Source organism: Girardinichthys multiradiatus, chromosome 17 (assembly GCF_021462225.1).
Source record: "Girardinichthys multiradiatus isolate DD_20200921_A chromosome 17, DD_fGirMul_XY1, whole genome shotgun sequence".
Taxonomy (NCBI): domain Eukaryota; kingdom Metazoa; phylum Chordata; class Actinopteri; order Cyprinodontiformes; family Goodeidae; genus Girardinichthys; species Girardinichthys multiradiatus.
This window is the reverse complement of record NC_061809.1, coordinates 25,850,348-25,868,407: the sequence shown is the minus strand read 5'-3', so window position 1 is coordinate 25,868,407 and position 18,060 is coordinate 25,850,348. Positions and strand designations below refer to the sequence as shown.

General features: G+C 41.4%; 1 protein-coding gene across 1 annotated transcript in view; it reads right to left on the bottom strand.

Annotated features, from left to right (window-relative positions):
• Positions 1-15,093, bottom strand: part of LOC124883078 (rho GTPase-activating protein 8-like) — a 37,837-nt gene extending 22,744 nt beyond the window's left edge. Inside the window, exon 1 of the mRNA XM_047389971.1 lies at positions 14,699-15,093. Coding sequence (XP_047245927.1) covers positions 14,699-14,765 — 67 coding nt within the window. The 5' untranslated portion in view covers positions 14,766-15,093. The remainder of the gene's footprint in view (positions 1-14,698) is intronic.
• Between the last annotated feature and the right edge of the window lie 2,967 nt (positions 15,094-18,060).

Here is an 18,060-nt window from a genome sequence, read left to right as displayed (position 1 = left end):
AGAAACTCCAATGCAATACACTGACTACTTTAGTGAAACTTAAGGAACTTTCAAAAAATATTCAAGGAACTTACCCTGTTCAATTAGGAAATTTAGAGGTTACTTTCCCAGGAATATGTAAAATACTTTCCAGAAGCTTAGATTTTACTTTCTAAACAAGTTCTGGAAAGCAATTTCTATTAAATGAAAGATCCTGGGAAGTTCCAGAAGATACAAAAGGTATTAGATATAAAACGTTTTTGTAAATTATGTAAAGGTGTTCCTGGGGGAAATTGAGCAGCTGTGCTTTGGCTTCAGGTCCTGCGTCCCTCCCTGCTAAGAAACAAAATAGACATTCAGTTTTACTCTTATCTTAATTGTGAAATAATTCTGGCAGGATAACATCACTGTTCTACTTTAAACATGTTTGACACTGTTGCTTTACAAATGCAACATTTAGGTATGAATGAACAGACCAATATGACAAGTCGGTTTCCTTTGCCCTGAATTTAAAAAGCAGTTTATGCCGAACAAGTTCTCAGGACACAAACACAGACATTTATCCTGCCTCGGCCTTGTGGTTGAGCTCAAATAAGATGTTAGTTTACAGGATGAACCTCTGAGTTTAGCTGGCTGTTTCTTGTATTTTAAAATTAGGATTTAAACATTGTGAAGCCCAACTTCCTAATGCATTTAGCGTGTCCTGGTTATTGTGTCTGAACAGTAAAAGAGAAGAAGAGCAAAGACTTGGAGGATTTTTGTTGGCGGGTTTCTCCCACAGCTTCCAACTGAGGAACCAGTGTGTCAGTCAGAAATATCCTCATTCCTCAAATTCGTTGCTCTATTATCCTCCTCACACTGGCAGCTCTCAGCTTACTGATGTGATACATTCAAGGGACATCAGTCAGATTTCACATGTGTCTGCATACTCAAAACTCCTGAAATAAAGATCCAGCTGCAAAAATTTGACCTTTTCTGTAAAACATTCAAGACAGATGCCAATTTTCCCAGATGTGGAGACCTTAGTGAATTTATCCAAAGTCAGACTGACAAATGTTCAGACAAGCTGTAAAAAACCAACAGCTCCATCGCAGCCTCTACAAGCCTCAGCCAGGCTTGTTCAAATGTTTTACTGCAAACATTAACAATCTTTTCTTCAGCAGTGGAGTTTTGCGCAGTGAGTGTACATAGAGGTCAGTGTGTTACTTATGGTTTCCATGGAAAAGTTGTTTCTATTAGCTCCAGGTCTTTCTGGAGCGATCTCTGAGTGCTCCCTGGTTCTTGGACAAGTCTTCCTATTATTCTTTGGAGTCCTTTGTCAGAAATCCTACGTGGGGTAGCTGATTGGGGCTGATTTATGGGGAAATTATTGGTAACCAATGCAATCTTTGCTTTTATTTGTGTGATACCTTGAGAACTTTTTTTCAGTTCAGACCAAACTATCTAAGCTTTAGATTAGTTTATATTGACTCATTTTGGTGTGTTTTTACTTGGGTTGTTACAAATGTCCGTTGTGAACCTGTTGCAACCCGTTTTAGAAAAAAATGCATTTTCCGAGAAAAACATTGAGACCTTGGACTCTTCTTCCCGGCTTTATATTTATACTCATGGATTTACATCTTTCAAGTCAATCAGATGATAATTTCTAGCCAAACGAAGAACAAACTGGATCTAGTAGGTCTGTTAACTGCCTAAATAAAATGTGTCTCTGAAAATAGTCTCTGGAAAATATTCATATTATTGGCAAAATGCAAATGCACACATTTTTACAAATGAAACTGAGAAGTTTATACATTTACATGTGCTTTCGTGTCAGCATGTACAATTCAATGTGTAATAAATTGATAAAATGCTCTATTAAAGACTTAAAGTTAAAATGTAGATACTGGAATAAAAGCTGTCTTTTTTAATGGTAGTTTTACATTTTATGAATCTAATGGCTCATAGCAACAGCTCCACAGATCTCTAATGCAGATATCCATCTTATTATTTAAAGTTTTATTTATAAAAAACAGAATGCCCAGCAAAGTAACATACGTGGAGCTATTGGATTGTTGAAGGTAAATCAGGACAGATTCTGACTCAAACGCTCTTCTTTTCTTAGCCTTCTTGGTTCAGCTTCTCCTTGAAGAAAAGCTTGCTGGTTTTTTGTTTCATCAGTATCGACTACAGCGAAGGTCACTGAATCCAAACCCACACAGAGACCTTCCTGCCCGAGTCTCTCTGGTTTCATCTGCAGAAAGTTTTCTCCAGAAGCTCCTATTGGAAGGTGAAAGGGACAGCTCGGCCCTGAGGGGAGAGCAGACCTTCTAAAACGTGGAGCGGCAATGATGCAGAACTTTCACCGTGACCTCTGCTTTGGTCTCACCAACTAATTTTCTTTTACATTAACTGTGCTGGATAATTACTGTCTTGTTTTTTAAATGTCAATGCCAGTAACAATTCACATTCACACTGAGTCAGGGGGGAATTGCCTTAAATAAAGGCTAAGACAAGTTGGAGGATGATGTCCCATGGAAAACTGTTTTTATTGTCAATTTATCCATGTTGGCTTTGGAAAATCTGTGGATCCTAGTGGCATTGAGAAATTAGGCAGTAATAAACTCAATCGCTGCCATTTTTCTAAATGCACGGAGCCACAGTTCATGTAACCATTTGTTCCAAAGAGTGAAGGTGTCATTCTTACTTAGCTTTAGAAGTATGTTAAATAATCCCACTTCTCAAAGTCAGGACAGTCTTTTAAGCAGCTGTCGTCCTAAACTCTTTTTACATAACTGCAACAATATGTACACTTACTCTAAGATGGTTAAAAACTAATTTAAAAGGGAAATGCAGCCAAATGTACACAAAAAACAATAGAAACGTGCAGTGGGAATATAGTTGGAAAAGAAAAAATGAACTACAGGAGGTTGCACACACACACTAAATATAATCTGCATGTAGGCAGAGCGGCTCCTGGAACCTGCCTGTTTGTTAGTTTCATGTTTGGGTTGCTGCCCAGGTTGGTCTAACTGTTCCTCGTCCAAATACAAGCAGCCCAAAGAGGAGCCTCAGGAAAACGGAAAAGACAACCAAAATGCTCCGTAAACTGCCTTTCCAGGGATCTGCCTGAGAGAAAGCAGCCTCTCTGCCCTGGTTTCCTCTCTGGCGCTTTGATTAGAGCAGTTTGAGTTGAAAAGGACATCAAAGCTGAGCTGCAGCCTGCTCCTTCAGAGCCACACTGGGTCTAATCTGCCTCTTTACTGAGACACCACAGAGAGGGAAACCTCCTGTTGTCACTGAGGAGCTTACTGAAGGACTTCAACATCTCTAACAAGTTAGAACACTGGAATCAAAATTCTCTACCAAATATCACAGGATTATTTGGATAATAAGCAGTATAAAAGCTGGACTATATTAGGGCCAACATGTAGCTTCTTGGTTTGGATGAGTCTTCTTCAGTCAGTTTTCACTAAGGTCTCTCCTCATTCTGCCTCTCCTCAGATTTTGTTCTGACAAATACACACCCATTAATATTTGGTGATATTTGCCTTAACAAGCTGCATGGGCTTTGTAGCAATCAGTGGGATGATTGGTCCTCTTGGATTCAGGGAGTTCAGGTTTCAATTACAGCTTTTTCTGCCAAACATCCTGATCTATATTGAACTATGAGCCTAGGAGGGAATACCAGTCTCCTCCTTTGACATTCCCTTATTTCCACATGCAAATAGATGTAAATAAATCCTGCAATTTACTTTAATTCACTGTGATCTATGAATGTTACGCTTACATGGATGTTGATTTAAGTTAATCCAGAGGTGCGTTAGGGAAAGACTGAGTGGATCGCTCTGAAACTAGTTTCACCAACAGAAAACAGAAAGTACATTACTGGAGCCCTTGACCAGTACAATTATAATCCATACCTTAATTAAAAATAAATCCTAAAAAGATAGCCATATTGGTGGTGCTTTTATAATGTAGTAACTTGTGTGAAGTCAATAGGGGGATGATAAATTGATTAACCTGGATAACATAGATATAATACAAGCCCACATGGTTGGTATGGCTCGGCTCAGGGTCGACCGACAGAGTCCAGATTGGTCTGCCAGCTCCCACTGAATCACTTCTACTACCAGGAACCCCAGTGTAGTCAGTTGCTGTATGGGTACGGGCAGACAGGCTCCTCACTGTGTCGCTCTTTAAACCGGCTGAGCTTCCACCAACGTGTCTTGGTACTCGTGGATAAATTAATGGTTCATTTTGAGTTTCTTGTGTGTACAATATTTGTTTTAACATCAACAGTTTCCAAGCATAGTCTTGCCAACAGGCCAATAACCCTAGAAATGTGTGTAGACCAGTCATGAAGAAGGCCTGATCTGGTCATTGCTGAATATTGAATTAAAAATCTGTTTCAATCAGCAGCGAAAATGCTTTTTGTTCCAAAGATTTGAGAACTACACCTGCTTAAAAAATACCAGACAGAAACGATCAAATGGTATAAATTTAGCCCTTCATTATTTTGCCTTTACAATAAGTCAAAACATTTTGTTCTGGAGGAATGTTGAGGTCTGGACAAAGCTCTCCGGCCTTTTAATAAACCAGAAGCAGGTTTAAAACAACCGGGACGACTCACAAAGAGGTCAAATATCTCTATCGTCTATAATTAGATTACATCAGTTGGATGCTGCACATTCAGCTTGTTTTAAAGAGCTCAATTTAACGTTGTTGGTGAACATGAGAGATTCTAATGTGACTGCTTAATTTAAACATGCATTGCAGACTGAATCTGCTTAACCCACTTCCAGAGTGATGGGTTGCCTCATTGATCAGGACTCTTAAAATCAATTCTGCCATGTCTTCAGTCCTGCAAACGCAAAATAAAGCCCTGGCACTCATGTGAGAGGAGACAACACTGGATGCTGCTGTCAGTGGCCGTCGACTGTGATGGATCGTATGTTCCAATGTTCTAAGGATAGAGGACAGCATGGCTTTCAGAGCGTGAACTGCAGATAAATTATCAGAGTCAGAGGGACTTTTCCCTCTGATGTCTGATCAATCAATCAAATACAAACCTCAGAGGACATGATTTTATCACTGTTTTAGCATTTTGAAAGCTGCATCGGGCTTTATTGACAGTCAGACAGGTGAATTTAACATAAAAGGCATATCAAAAGAAATATAGGAGGACAATCAGCAATTAACCAGAAATGTATCAATTATCTGATTATAAGATAACATTTTAGTTAAAGGTTTTGCTGCAGATTCAATACAGAATCATCAACTGCATCATTTCTTGAGTGATTTAAAATGGCCCAAATAGCCACTGTCAGAACAAATACTAGATTTTTACACAAATTTGGGCCTGAGAGGTTTTTAGAGAAGATTAATGAAGAAACAACATCATGAAGACAAAGGAACTCAGAAGACAAGTCAGGGATTAGCAATAACAGCATCAATTAGAGAAGCAGCCAAGAGGCCTATGGTAATTCTGGAAGAGCTGCTAAGATCCACAGCTCAGGTGGAAAACAATTAGTTCAAAACTAACGCTGCATATCACCCTGAAACATGTTGGTGGCAGCATCATGTTGTGGTGATGTTTGTCTTCAACAGGGACAGGGAAGGTGGTCAGAGTTGATGTGAGGATGGATGGTGCTAAATACAGGACAATCCTGGAAGAAAACCTGCTAGAGGTTGCAGAAAACTTGTTCACCTTCCAGCAGGACAACAACCCAAAAGATGCAGTAAGAGAAAACGTGGAATGGTTCAGATCTGTCAGGGTCTGGGTTAGAGTGAGTCTTTGTGTTTTGTTTGCACTTTGTTTTCAGTTTCCAGATGGTGCTGGAGTTTCTCAGGTGTGTTGGGTGACAGGTGCGACTGATCTGCTAATTGCATGGAGTACTTAAGCAGGAGGCTGCCAGCACTTCGAGGCCAGAGTGTTTGCCTTTAGTGGTAACAAGCTCAGCCACTACCAAGCTATGTTTTGTTCTTTGTTCTAAGCTGACTTTGTGTATGTTCCTTCGCAGGCTAAAACCTGAATCTTTTGATTACTTCGCTGAACATTGACTTCGGTTCCAGAAGTTTTCTGGACAATCAAGATTACCTACGTCTTGTGGATTTTGTTCCCAAGGACCAAGCTGGCAGCTTCCTGTTTTCTTCCATCTCCTGAACCAAGGCATAAGCGTACCCTGTCCACACTCCAACGCAAGTACCTGTACATTGAACTAACTCCTGATCTCACCAGGGCTCATTCTACAGCACAAGTAAAACCATCTGGATTTCTCTGCTTCGTAAACCTGGACCCCAAATCCCTCTACCCCTGGCGACCTGACTGCACTTATTTAGTAAGCCGTTATCCTGATTATTATAGTTACTTTCGTTAATTCTGCAACATAATCGTTCATGTTTTCACCAGTTCTCTTCCCCCTCTTTCCATACAGTTGGCAATTACCTGTTCACATTGCAGACTCACTTGCTGTAAATAAAACACCTTTCACTGATTCGGTTGTCCTTCGGAGTGTTCCTTTGTATGTAGGTCAGATCTATTACGAAATCAATCACAGAACACTCTGGCCAGCACGACCCAGCAGAAACACTCCGAAGAACCTTATCTGAACATGCTAACCAAATCCATCTTCATGATTCCTCTCTTCGTTCCCTTTCAGAGCAACAATGCCAAACAAATCAACAGTTAGAACAGATTGCCTCCATGCTTCAGCAAGTCTTGAATACTCAGTCCGCCGCACATGTAGATGGCGCTGCAGCACCACCGTCATCTCAACAGCTTCTTCATTCCCGTGACGTCACCTCATCTAACCCGGATAAGTTTTCTGGAGAGGTTGGTAATTGTAGGGGACTTTTGCTTCAGTGTGCCCTAGTTTTCAACCGTTCTCCACATTCCTTCCCCCATGATGAGGTGAAGATTCCGTATGTTATTGGTTTATTGACAGGAAAGGCGTTACAGTGGGCAGAGGCCCGTTTCTCTGATTGCAGAGATTTTGGTTGTACTTTTGAAGAGTTTGTTAAAGAATTTAAGCAGACCTTTTCCCCTGTTATAGACAAGACTAGTACTGGTCGACAGTTGAGGGCTTTAAAGCAGCGTAATAGACCTCTTACTGAGTTTTCTATCGAGTTTCGTACTTTGGCTGCTGCTTCTGGTTGGAATAATGACGCTTTGAAGTCAACCTTCCACGCTTTAGACCATTCCTTAAAGGATCAATCAAGGATTCCTGATTGATGAACCCTCTACACTAGACGAAGCTATTTCTTTAGATATTAAAGTTGACAATAGAATAAGGGAGAGAAGGAGATCCAGAGCAGAAAGGGTTAATTATAAACCACAATTAGCGACTAGCTCTCCATCCACAGCTAAGACTCTGCCTCAGCGATCTGAACCTGAGCCCATGCTGGTGGGGCACACCCGTTTAACTTTTGAAGAAAGACAGAGACGAAAACTTACCAAACAGTGTTTTTACTGCAGTTCACCTGATCACTTTGTAACAACTTTTCCTATTTGCCCCGGCAGCCAAAAGACAGGGTCTGCCAACTATGAAGTTGGTGGACCACTCACAGAATTGTAAAGCCCCCAGATTCAGCCTACCAGCTACTATCATATTTAATCAACATACTTTGACCCTTTCTGCCATGTTGGATTCAGGCAGCGAACAGAACTTAATAGATTCCGAGTTAGTCATCAGAGCAGGCATTGAGGTGGAACCACTTACCTCTCCTCGTTCCGTTCTAGTCTTAGACGGAAAGAAATTGCAGCAGATAACCCAGCGTACTAAACCCCTAGAACATCTACTGTCAGGTAACCATAGGGAAGAGATATCTATCTTCGTGTTTCCAGTGTCTCATGGTTCCATAGTTCTTGGCTTCCCTTGGTTACAAAAACATAACCCTCATTTAGACTGGTCTGAGTGTTGCATCGTGTCCTGGTTCACTAGTTGTCACTCATCTTGTCTTCAGTCAGCATTCTCTCCGAGTTTCCCTGAGCAGGTTAACAGGGAGGACGAGGTTATAGATTTGTCTCATGTGCCCACTGAGTACCATGATTTAAGATGAGTCTTTAGTAAGGATAAGGCTCTGTCTTTACCTCCCCCCCACAGACCTTATGATTGCGCAATCGATCTTCTTCCTGGTGCCCCCCTGCCTTCTTGCAGGCTGTATAATATCTCCCGTCCAGAACAGAAGTCCATGGAGAATTATATTAATGACTCCTTGTCTGCAGGTATTATTCGGCCTTCCTCCTCACCACTTTGGGCAGGATTTTTCTTTGTGGGTAAGAAGGACGGCTCGTTATGTCCACGCATTGACTATAGGGGCTAAAACCAAATCATAGTTAAAAATAAATACCCACTCCCCCTCATTACCTCTGCTTTTGAACCAGTTCATGATGCAACTATATTTTCCAAGTTAGATCTCAGAAATGCTTATCATCTCGTCAGGATCTGCCAGGGGGATGAGTGGAAGACGACCTTCAAGACACCGTTGGGCCATTTCGAGTACCTGGTCAGGCCTTTCGGACTGTGCAATGCCCCGGCTATTTTCCAGGCTTTAGTCAGTGCTCAGGGATTTTTTGAACATTTTTGTTTTCGTGTATTTGGATGACATTCTGATTTATTCTAAGGACATTGAGGAGCATCGCAGACACGTTCGCCAGGTACTTCAGCGTCTCTTGGAGAACCACCTGTTTGTGAAAGCCGAAAAGTGAGTTTCACCAGTCATCCGTCACATTTTTGGGATACATCCTTAAGGGTGGACAGGTACGTTTTGACCCAGTAAAAATAAAGACTGTCCTGGAATGGCCTGTGCCGGACTCATGCAAAGCACTACAGCGTTTTCTCGGATTTGCAAACTTCTACAGATGATTCATCAAAAATTACAGTCTGACAGCTGCACCCCTTACTAAATTAACATCTTCCAAGGTCTCATTTTTCTGGTTGCCTGAAGCTGAGACAGCTTTCCAGCCATTAAAGGAGAAATTCTCTTAAGCCCCCATCTTAATTCACACCAATTCTTCAAGGCAGTTTATCATGGAAGTTGACGCTTCAGACACCGGGGTTGGGGCTGTTCTGTCTCAGAACTCTGAGGATGGGAGACTTCATCCTTGTGCTTTTTTCTCCCGCAGGTTAAGCAACACCGAGAGAAACTATGATGTGGGCGACAGAGAATTACTGGCCATAAACCTCACCCTTGAGGAGTGGCGCCACTGCCTGGAGGGGCCAGAGCATCCCATTCAACTTGGGCTACCTCCAATCTGCCAAAAGACTCAATCCACGCCAGTCTCGGTGGTCTTTATTCTTTTCTCGTTTTGACTTGTGCATTTCTTTCAGACCAGGACCCAAGAACACTAAGCCTGATTCCCTCTCCAGACAGTTTGCCGCTGATGATTCAGTGAAGGAACCAGCTCCCATTCTGCCGTCCAGTTGGACAGTAGGAGCACTCAGGTGGGAGACAGAAGACATTATTTACAGAGCTCAACAACTGGAGCCCGACCCTGGCACAGGACCACCAAACCGCATCTATGTCCCGTCTCATGTACGCACTAAGCTTATTGAATTGGCTACACGCAGCTAAGTTTTCGGCTCATCCTGGGGTGAGCAGAACCATGGCATTGGTTCAGAGAAGGTTTTGGTGGCCATCGATACATAAGGATGTTAGAGATTTCACTCAAGCCTGTGCTACCTGTGCCAGAAACAAGTCCAGTAACTAGCCTCATGCAGGTCTTATCCAACCCCTCAGCATCCCTAATCGACCGTGGTCTCATATTGCTTTAGACTTCGTTACTGGACTGCCTCTCTCGTCAGGTATGACTACCGTTCTCACGATCATTGATCGTTTTTCTAAATAATGCCATCTATTTCCCCTCAGAAACCTTCTGTCAGCTCTACAAACAGCAAAACTCATCACTAAGCACGTCTTTCATCTTCATGGAATTCCTCGAGACATTCTGTCTGACCGAGGTCCACAGTTCATCTCTCAGGTTTGGAAACAGTTTTGTTTAGCTCTAGGAGCAAACGTTTCACTGACTTCTGGTTATCATCCTCAGTCCAACGGTTCGCCTTCGTTTACCAGCAAGTCTTCGTGTCCATCCTACGTTCCATGTGTCTTAGATTAAGCCGGTGATCAATAGTGCAGTAGTCCCTCTACCCCTGGTGACCTGACTGCACTTATTTAGTATGTCGTTCTCCTGATTATTATAGTTACTTTTCGTTAATTCTGCAACATAATCGTTCATGTTTTCACCAGTTCTCTTCCCCCTCTTTCCTTACAGTTGGCGATTACCCGTTCACATTACAGACTCATTTGCTGTAAATTAAACACCTTTCACTGATCCAGTTGTCCTTCGGAGTGTTCTTCTGTATGTGGGTCAGATCTATTACGAAAACAATGACAAGATCAAAGCATATCCATGTGTTAGAATGGCCCAGTCAAAGTCCAGATTTGGGTCAGTGATGTTTGTTGTGGTGAAGAGAGAAGCTTTCAGTTCACCTATTTCATGAAATAAGGATCGTGATAGAAAGAACACAATCCTGAATATAACAATGAAATGAGCTTCATCTGTTGGTTGGTTTGGCTCTAATTCAGAGGTTATATGAGGAGCTCCATCAATGGGACGAAGCTCTGAGTAGAGCTCCTGCTCCTCCACATCAAAAGAAGTCAGCTGAGGTGGTTCAGGGATGTCTAGGTTACCTCAGCGATCAGATCTCACATAAGCAGAAGTCAACAGATGGATAGATGGTTACCAGCAGATAAGCTAGGGTTGATGCTGAAAATGTCAACACAATTCCCCTGCCAAAAAAGCAAAGGGATAATCCAGCCTGTTAATAAAGTTTCCCAAATATTTACCTATTTTAATCCAACATTATAAAGGTTTATTGTCCTGTTCTGATGCTGGAAAACACACAGGACCACAGTGGCGGGTTAAGCCCACCTGAAAATTTCCATTAAGATTTTTCAACAGTTCACAACCTGCAGGAAACACTCACTGGGTGGTACACTGAAAAGCTTTTACTGCTTTGTTGAAGGTGTATTCAATGTCCAAACCTTTCCCTGATGGAGAACATTTCTGCAGCAAAACAAGGCTCAGTGCTTGAAGTTTTAAGCCTCCACCTTTCATGTAACAGCATAAAAGGCGCTCAATCTGATCAAAACTTCATTTTAAATGTAATTTACAGGGTGGTAATCCCTTTTCATATCTGCACATAGCTCCTCCAGGAATGAAGCCAGGCACCATGTTTTGTATTTCTGTATCACGTAATTGTGAACTGTTTCTCCATCATCTATATCCAGTGGAAACAGCTTAAAGCAGGTGGATGTATTCCGGATGTTTTCTCAGTCTGCTGTCTGAGCTGTTTTCTCCTCACTGCCTCCTTCATGAGCATTAACCTAAAAACAGATCGCCCCCGGCCGCCTCATCCATGCCGCTCAGATAAGGAGGTTTGGCATTTTGCTGCAGCCCTGCACGTTGTTGTGGAAACAGGCCATCTGCCGTTCAGCATGGCAGGGGTTGAGGATGGCCCTCAGGGTGGGTCGGGGCGGATTCTCCAGGTCCGGCTCAGCCTCTTTGATTCCTGCATTTCCATCCAGCCGTGACGGTGCTGAGCTCAGACCGGATCGACTGGTTTATATCAGTCTTATTTTCTCCTCGATGTGAAAGTTTTACTGCTTCTTGCTTCTGTTTTTATCTAATCAAAATGTAACAACTTAAAAGGAGTGAAATGCAATGATCTGCTATGGTTTGTGTTGGACCCGATTTATAGTTTTTTTTCTGTAAGTTGGTGCTTTGTAAATAAATTGTACTGGAATCCATCCTTAAATCTGGGAAAACATTCAGTGTCAGAGCATTTCAGAGAGTAGAAATCAAACGAAACGGGATCAGTTCTGTGTAGGAGAACATCAAAGATGAACAACATGTTCTTCAAAGAGACCAGGTATTTGTATGCACACCCACAGGACTCCTTATTGATGGCTGGAGCCATCTGATGAAGCCATACATCACTGTGTTGGGAGGCTTTCATTGATTCAGTGCTGCTGTTTGTAATATTCCTTGAAGAGTTTAAAGAGGTGTGTCAGGAACCTTCAACAGGTCCTATCAAAATAATTTGTTTGGTTTCATTTGTTGCACAGCTTTTGCAATCCTCCCCCAAAGGAGTTCTCATCTAAAGGAGAATCAGCCTGCATGTATTCCTATTTATCTACATATAGCTGTTGAATTACCACCCATAGGTATGGAGAGAAACCCAACATGTGGAGATGAATGTGCATATAAAGCAAATATCTAAAATCACCTGCATAAAACACAAATTTATTCCAGTGTCAGATATCCCAGATGTTTTAACCTCTTCCAAACATCCATCCAATGTCTGATCAGAATCTCTCATGAACGCTTTGGAGACCTTCAAGGAACATCAAACCGGCAGCAGTTCCCATGGAGGACCCAGATCTCTCTGAAGGGGCTATGTACTCACTGGTCTCTATTAGGTATGCCAGATCAATTGCTAGGTAACACAAATAGCATCTCAGCCAATCACACGGCACCAACTCCTCACATTTAGGCATCTAGACGACTTGTTAAAGCTGAAACTGAGCATCCTGTGATGGGTACCTCCAGCAGCTCCAATCATCACTGTACTCCAATGGCCTCCACAGCTGCCAGATCTCCATCCAATTGAGCAGCTTTGGGATGTGGCGGAACGAGACATCACATCATGGATGTGCAGCTGATATTTGCAAATGCTGATGCCCTCATGTCAATATGGACCGAAATATCGTTGAATCTTCTTGAATCTGTACCATAAAGAATGAAGGCAGTGCTGAAGGCAAAGGTAGGTCCAAGCATTTACAGTCTATCCCTGAAAAAAAAAACTCACGAGAGAACTTGAAAGCTCAGGCCATCATTTGTCTCTTTTTTGTTTTGACTTTACAGAGAGCAGCATGGATATGTTTTCATGCATAGTGAAAGTAGATACATACACTGAAAGTGAAATTGCTATAAAACGATTCAGCACAAAAATCCATCTATAAATATTTTGCGAAGGAACAATAGAAACATTATCTTCACGAGAGCACCAGATGAAATGTCCACAGGCCTGTCATCTGTCTTTAGTGTTTTTTACTATTTTCCAATGCCAAATGGTTAATTAAACTTCACAACAAATGTCAATTTAAAAAGTGTTTGACACAAGGCAGACAAAATTTTGTAAATAATGTAATCTGAGAATACACCATTAGGCAGAAATGATCTACTAAATAGGAAAGGAACTTATCTAAACAGAGGCAAAACAGGAAAAGTTTTGTAAATAAATAGACAGCTTATGAAAAACAGGCAGAATATTTAAAGAGTCATCCAGAATGAACAGAATCCAAGTGTGTAGGAATTGTCTACTTATTTACTACATAGTCTATAAGTGTTAAAAATTTAACTGTTATTTTTCATCCACTTTTAAGTCAGCTTTAAACTAGCATCCTTACAAGATTAATTTATTGCATGATGACAAACTAAGCGAGCTAACAATATACTTTGTTACAACAAATTTAGCTTGTTAGGCTAATTCATATAAATTAATGAAAGGAAAGTATGCTAATAATATTATTAGTTAGAAGGCTATGCTTAAAATATGCTATTTAACTTAGCACATAATATTAAATAGCACGCTAATATTAGCATGCGTACGTAACAATGACTCGCCATGATAACATAAAATGTGCTTCAGCTTACTAGGCCTGCCAACGTTAAAATGATTAGCATTAGCACGACTTAGCATACAACGCTACCTAACTTAAGATATTCTTTATCAGACCAATGACTTAGCATGCCACGGCTAACTAATTTGTGCTCAAACACTAAGTATGCAAACATTAGGCTAGTAAGCAAGGCCACCGATCACACCGGATAAACATTTATGGCACATTCACTGGTAGGGACGAAACATCAATAATATACTTTACATTGAATAAGACCTACCCATGCCATTAGCACAGCTGCAGCACATCAGGACCACTGGGAGGAGCCAGATGAGCTTGATTCTTTCCACATTTCATCTATATATATATATCTATATATATATATATATATATATATATATATATATATATATATATCTATATATATATATATATATATATAAACCTAAGTCACAGCAGTTTACAATAATATCCCTTCTTATTTGTTTCATGGAGGCCAGCTAAGGGCAACTCCAGTATGGATCCAGTGTGTGGTGGCCATCAGGTGAGGAGTACAAAGACAACTGTGTCAAAAATGGTGAGGGGACAGTTAGGTGCTGCATGAGTGCTGCTGGCTGTGGGGATCTACAGTTCATTGAGGAAACCATGAATGACATCATATACTGTGACATACTAAGCAGAACGTGATCCCCTATCTTCGGAAACTAGGCCACAGGGCAGTATTACAACATCATAATGACCCCAAACAACCACTGCCTCGCTGAAGAAACTAAGAGTAAAGGTGCTGGACTGGCCAAGCATGTCTCCACACCTAAACCCTATCATCTGTGGGGCATCTTTAAACAAAAGGTGGAGGAGCATTTGAACAATACAGCTGTTACTGAAGGCTGGTGGTTTTATTCCAGTGCCTCTAGTGGCAGAGCCAAGTATTACAAGAACAAACATAACTATGAGCCTCTGAAATATTTTTTTTCTCACATGCCTTTCAGGGCAGAACAGAAAAAAACAAAAATACTTAGAAATATTTGAATCTTGATTTTTTTATCTCACTTACCATCAGGGCTTCGGTACATTTGCCTTGAATGGGAGAGAACCACCCTTCCACCTCTGAGAAGGAACATCAGCTCAGCTGCTTGATGGGTGGAAACTGACCATCAAAGGCTTGTTCTAGCTGCACCACTTGTAATCAAGGTTCGCCTGCAGAAGTCCAGCCATCTCATAGTTTCTGTTTTATCAGCACTATTTGCTTGGATTACATTGCTTTGGTAGTCAGATGACTCCAACGACAAGTGGAGTTGGAAAACAAAGAAAGAACTGAGTTAACTCTTCATGGACAAGAAGCAAACGAGTTCCTTCTTCATACATTAAAAAGACTGACAAGACACACAGTGAAGAAAATAAGTTAGCAGTTTTTCCCTTTTACAAAGCGAGATTCCACCGGGAGAAACATGTCCTCTAGACCACAGATGTCAAACTCCAGTTGTCGAGGGCCAGTGTCCTGCAACCTTTAGAGGTGCCTCTGCTTCAACACACCTGAATCTAATAATTAGGTCATTAGCAGGATTCTGGAGAACTTGACTCCATCCTGAGGAGGAAATGCAACCATTTGTTTGAGGTGTGTTGGACCAGGGATACATCTAAAAGTTTGAGGACACCAGCCCTTGAGGACTGGAGTTTGACATCCCTGCTCTAGACTGTGGTAACAAAGAAGCTAACTGAGCATAGTATATACTTCCAAGAACCAGGACTTGTCCTCCAGAGACATTAAAATCGCTCGCTGCCCCCCAAGATCAACTGTCCACCACAACACATGTATAGAAACACCACTAGGTACAAAGCAGATGATCTCACCAGCGACGTATGGCACACCAGATAGGCCATCTAATAACTCCTTCCTGTTATTTAGAGACTTTATCTAATAACTAGACTAGTTCCTGGGCTTCACAGCATTTATGCTCCTCTGTAAGAGGCATTTACCCAACATTCTCAACTTTCTCAGCTTTGACCTTTTCAAACACCACTCAGGTGTGAAAGGCCAATAGGCAAGAAATGAAATGTAAAGAGTTAATTGAGCTGGAAAACAGATACACAAAATTAGTCAACAACAAAAGCTAGACTACCCCAGTAAACTGAGACATATTTATTCCAACCTTAAAGTGAATTCATGGCCTCAGCATCCTGAGAGGAGCCATTACTCCTGAAATAAACCATTGAAACCTTAATTTCCAGGACTGAGTAATTGCTGAAGGGAATAAACTGCAGGGTGTGTCTGGAATAATGTTGTTTATTCAGGAAAAGGACGCTCATGATAGCAGCCACTTTTCTAAGAAAATAGCAGCAGAGCCGTGCTTATACACTGAGCGTGCTCTCATTATGTTTTTCCATTGTGGCCAGCCTGAGAGTGGCTGGAGTGCTGCAATCTTCCTGCCAAATGTTTACCACGGTTGCTGTTGGCAGCTCCTTCCAGGCAACGGTCCAACATACACGGAGCACCTGTCATCTCCAACTGGACAGTACTGCATTATTTCTGCCGGAGAGGAAAACAACTCAGCACCGTCCCTGGGAGGAGGCTGCACCAGAATTCAGGATGCGTCAAAGAACTTGTATATTATAACATAAGGTGGTAAAGTTCAGTAAATACAGGAATGCACAATGATATTCCCTTTGATAATTTGTCAAAAACACTCACTTATGCCTACTTTTTTATTAAACAATTACCTAACTGGCAAAGTTTATTGCTAGAACCAACAGAGCCAGGCATTTTAGTAAAAAATACAGTTTTACTTGAAGTTACTTGAAAATTAAAAAAGTTTCCCACAGCAGCTGAAACATCTGGAAGATCAGCACTGGGTCAGAGTCAATATCTAAGCAGATCCCACACATGTTCAACACTTTTGAATTGCACAGGTTCAAAAAGGTACTGGGTGCTGTCTTTTGACGGTGCATCTTCTCCTTGCCAGTTTGTCTTCATCCCTTGTGTCAAGCGTTCCAGCCTTAGTTCTGTCTTCCAGTGAATTGGACCCAGTTTGTATTTTGGACTTGCCTCTGCCGCTGTTTTGGATATCTCTGCTTGGATTAGATTTTTGTGTACCGACATTGGACTGTATTAAAAGATTACTGATTTTATGCTGCTGTGTTGGGTCTTCCTTTTCACAGTTTCTGCTTTTTTCTGTTAATATCAAACAAAGATAACCTGAGTAAATATAAGCTGAAGTTTTCAAATGAGGATTTACTTTATTAAGACAGAAAAATGTAATTAAACCAAACTGTGCACGGGCACCCCTACTCCTCTTCTCCATCAACACGAATGACCTCAGCGGACCCGTCTGTGCAGCTCCTGAAGTTTGCAGATGACACCACTGTTATTGGTCTGATCCTGAACAAGGACGAGTCTGCATATAGACAGGAGGTAGATCAACCGGTCCACTGGTGTGGTCAGAACCACCTGGAGCTTAACCCGCTAAAGGCAGTGGAGATGATGGTGGACGTCTGAAGAGCACATCCCAGCAGAAACTGTACTTCCTACAGCAACTCCAGAAACACAACCTTCCACAGGAGCTGCTGGTCATCTCCTCCACTGTCATTATTCTGTCTGTCCTGTCTTCATCCATCACTGTGTGGTTTGGCTCATCCACAAAACAAGACAGGTCCAAACTACAATTAACAATCAGGTCTGCAGCGAGAATCAACAGGGCTGACCTTCCCTCCATCCTGGACTTATACAGGTCTGGGGTAAAGAAAAGGACAGCTAACATCTCTGCAAACCTCAGACATCCTGGACACAAACTGCTTAGACGTTTACCTTCAGCTTGGTGCTACAGTGCACTATTTATAAAAACAGCCGCCACAGAGACAGTTTTTCCCCCAGGCTGTCTGATGAACACTAACAGTCAGAGTCCCCAGATCAATCCCAGGCATATTTGCACTATTCAATGACGATTCTCTTTTGAAAAAACACCACATACAAGTACATCTTAAAAAATTAGAATATTGTGAAAAAGTACAATGCATTTTGTCACTCGTTTTAGAAGGTAAACCTCATGCTATGTGTAAATATTTCAATCCTTTATTTCTTGTAATTTTGATGATTATTACTTACAGTTAATGAAAACCCAAAAGTCAGTGTCTCAAAAAATTTTTATGTAAAAAATTTATTATTACAAACTCATGGTGTCAGCACCCTAATCAGCTCATTAACTCAAAACACCTGTAAAGGTTTCCTGAACCTTTAAATGGTCTCTCAATCTGGGTTAGTAGTAGACACAATCATGATGAAGACTACTGACTGGACAAATGTCCAGAAGACAGTTATTGACACCGTTCACAAGGAGGGGAAGCCACAAAAGGTCATTGCTAAACAAGCTGGTTGCTCAGAGTGCTGTATCCAAGTATGTTCATAGAAAGTTAAGTGGAAGG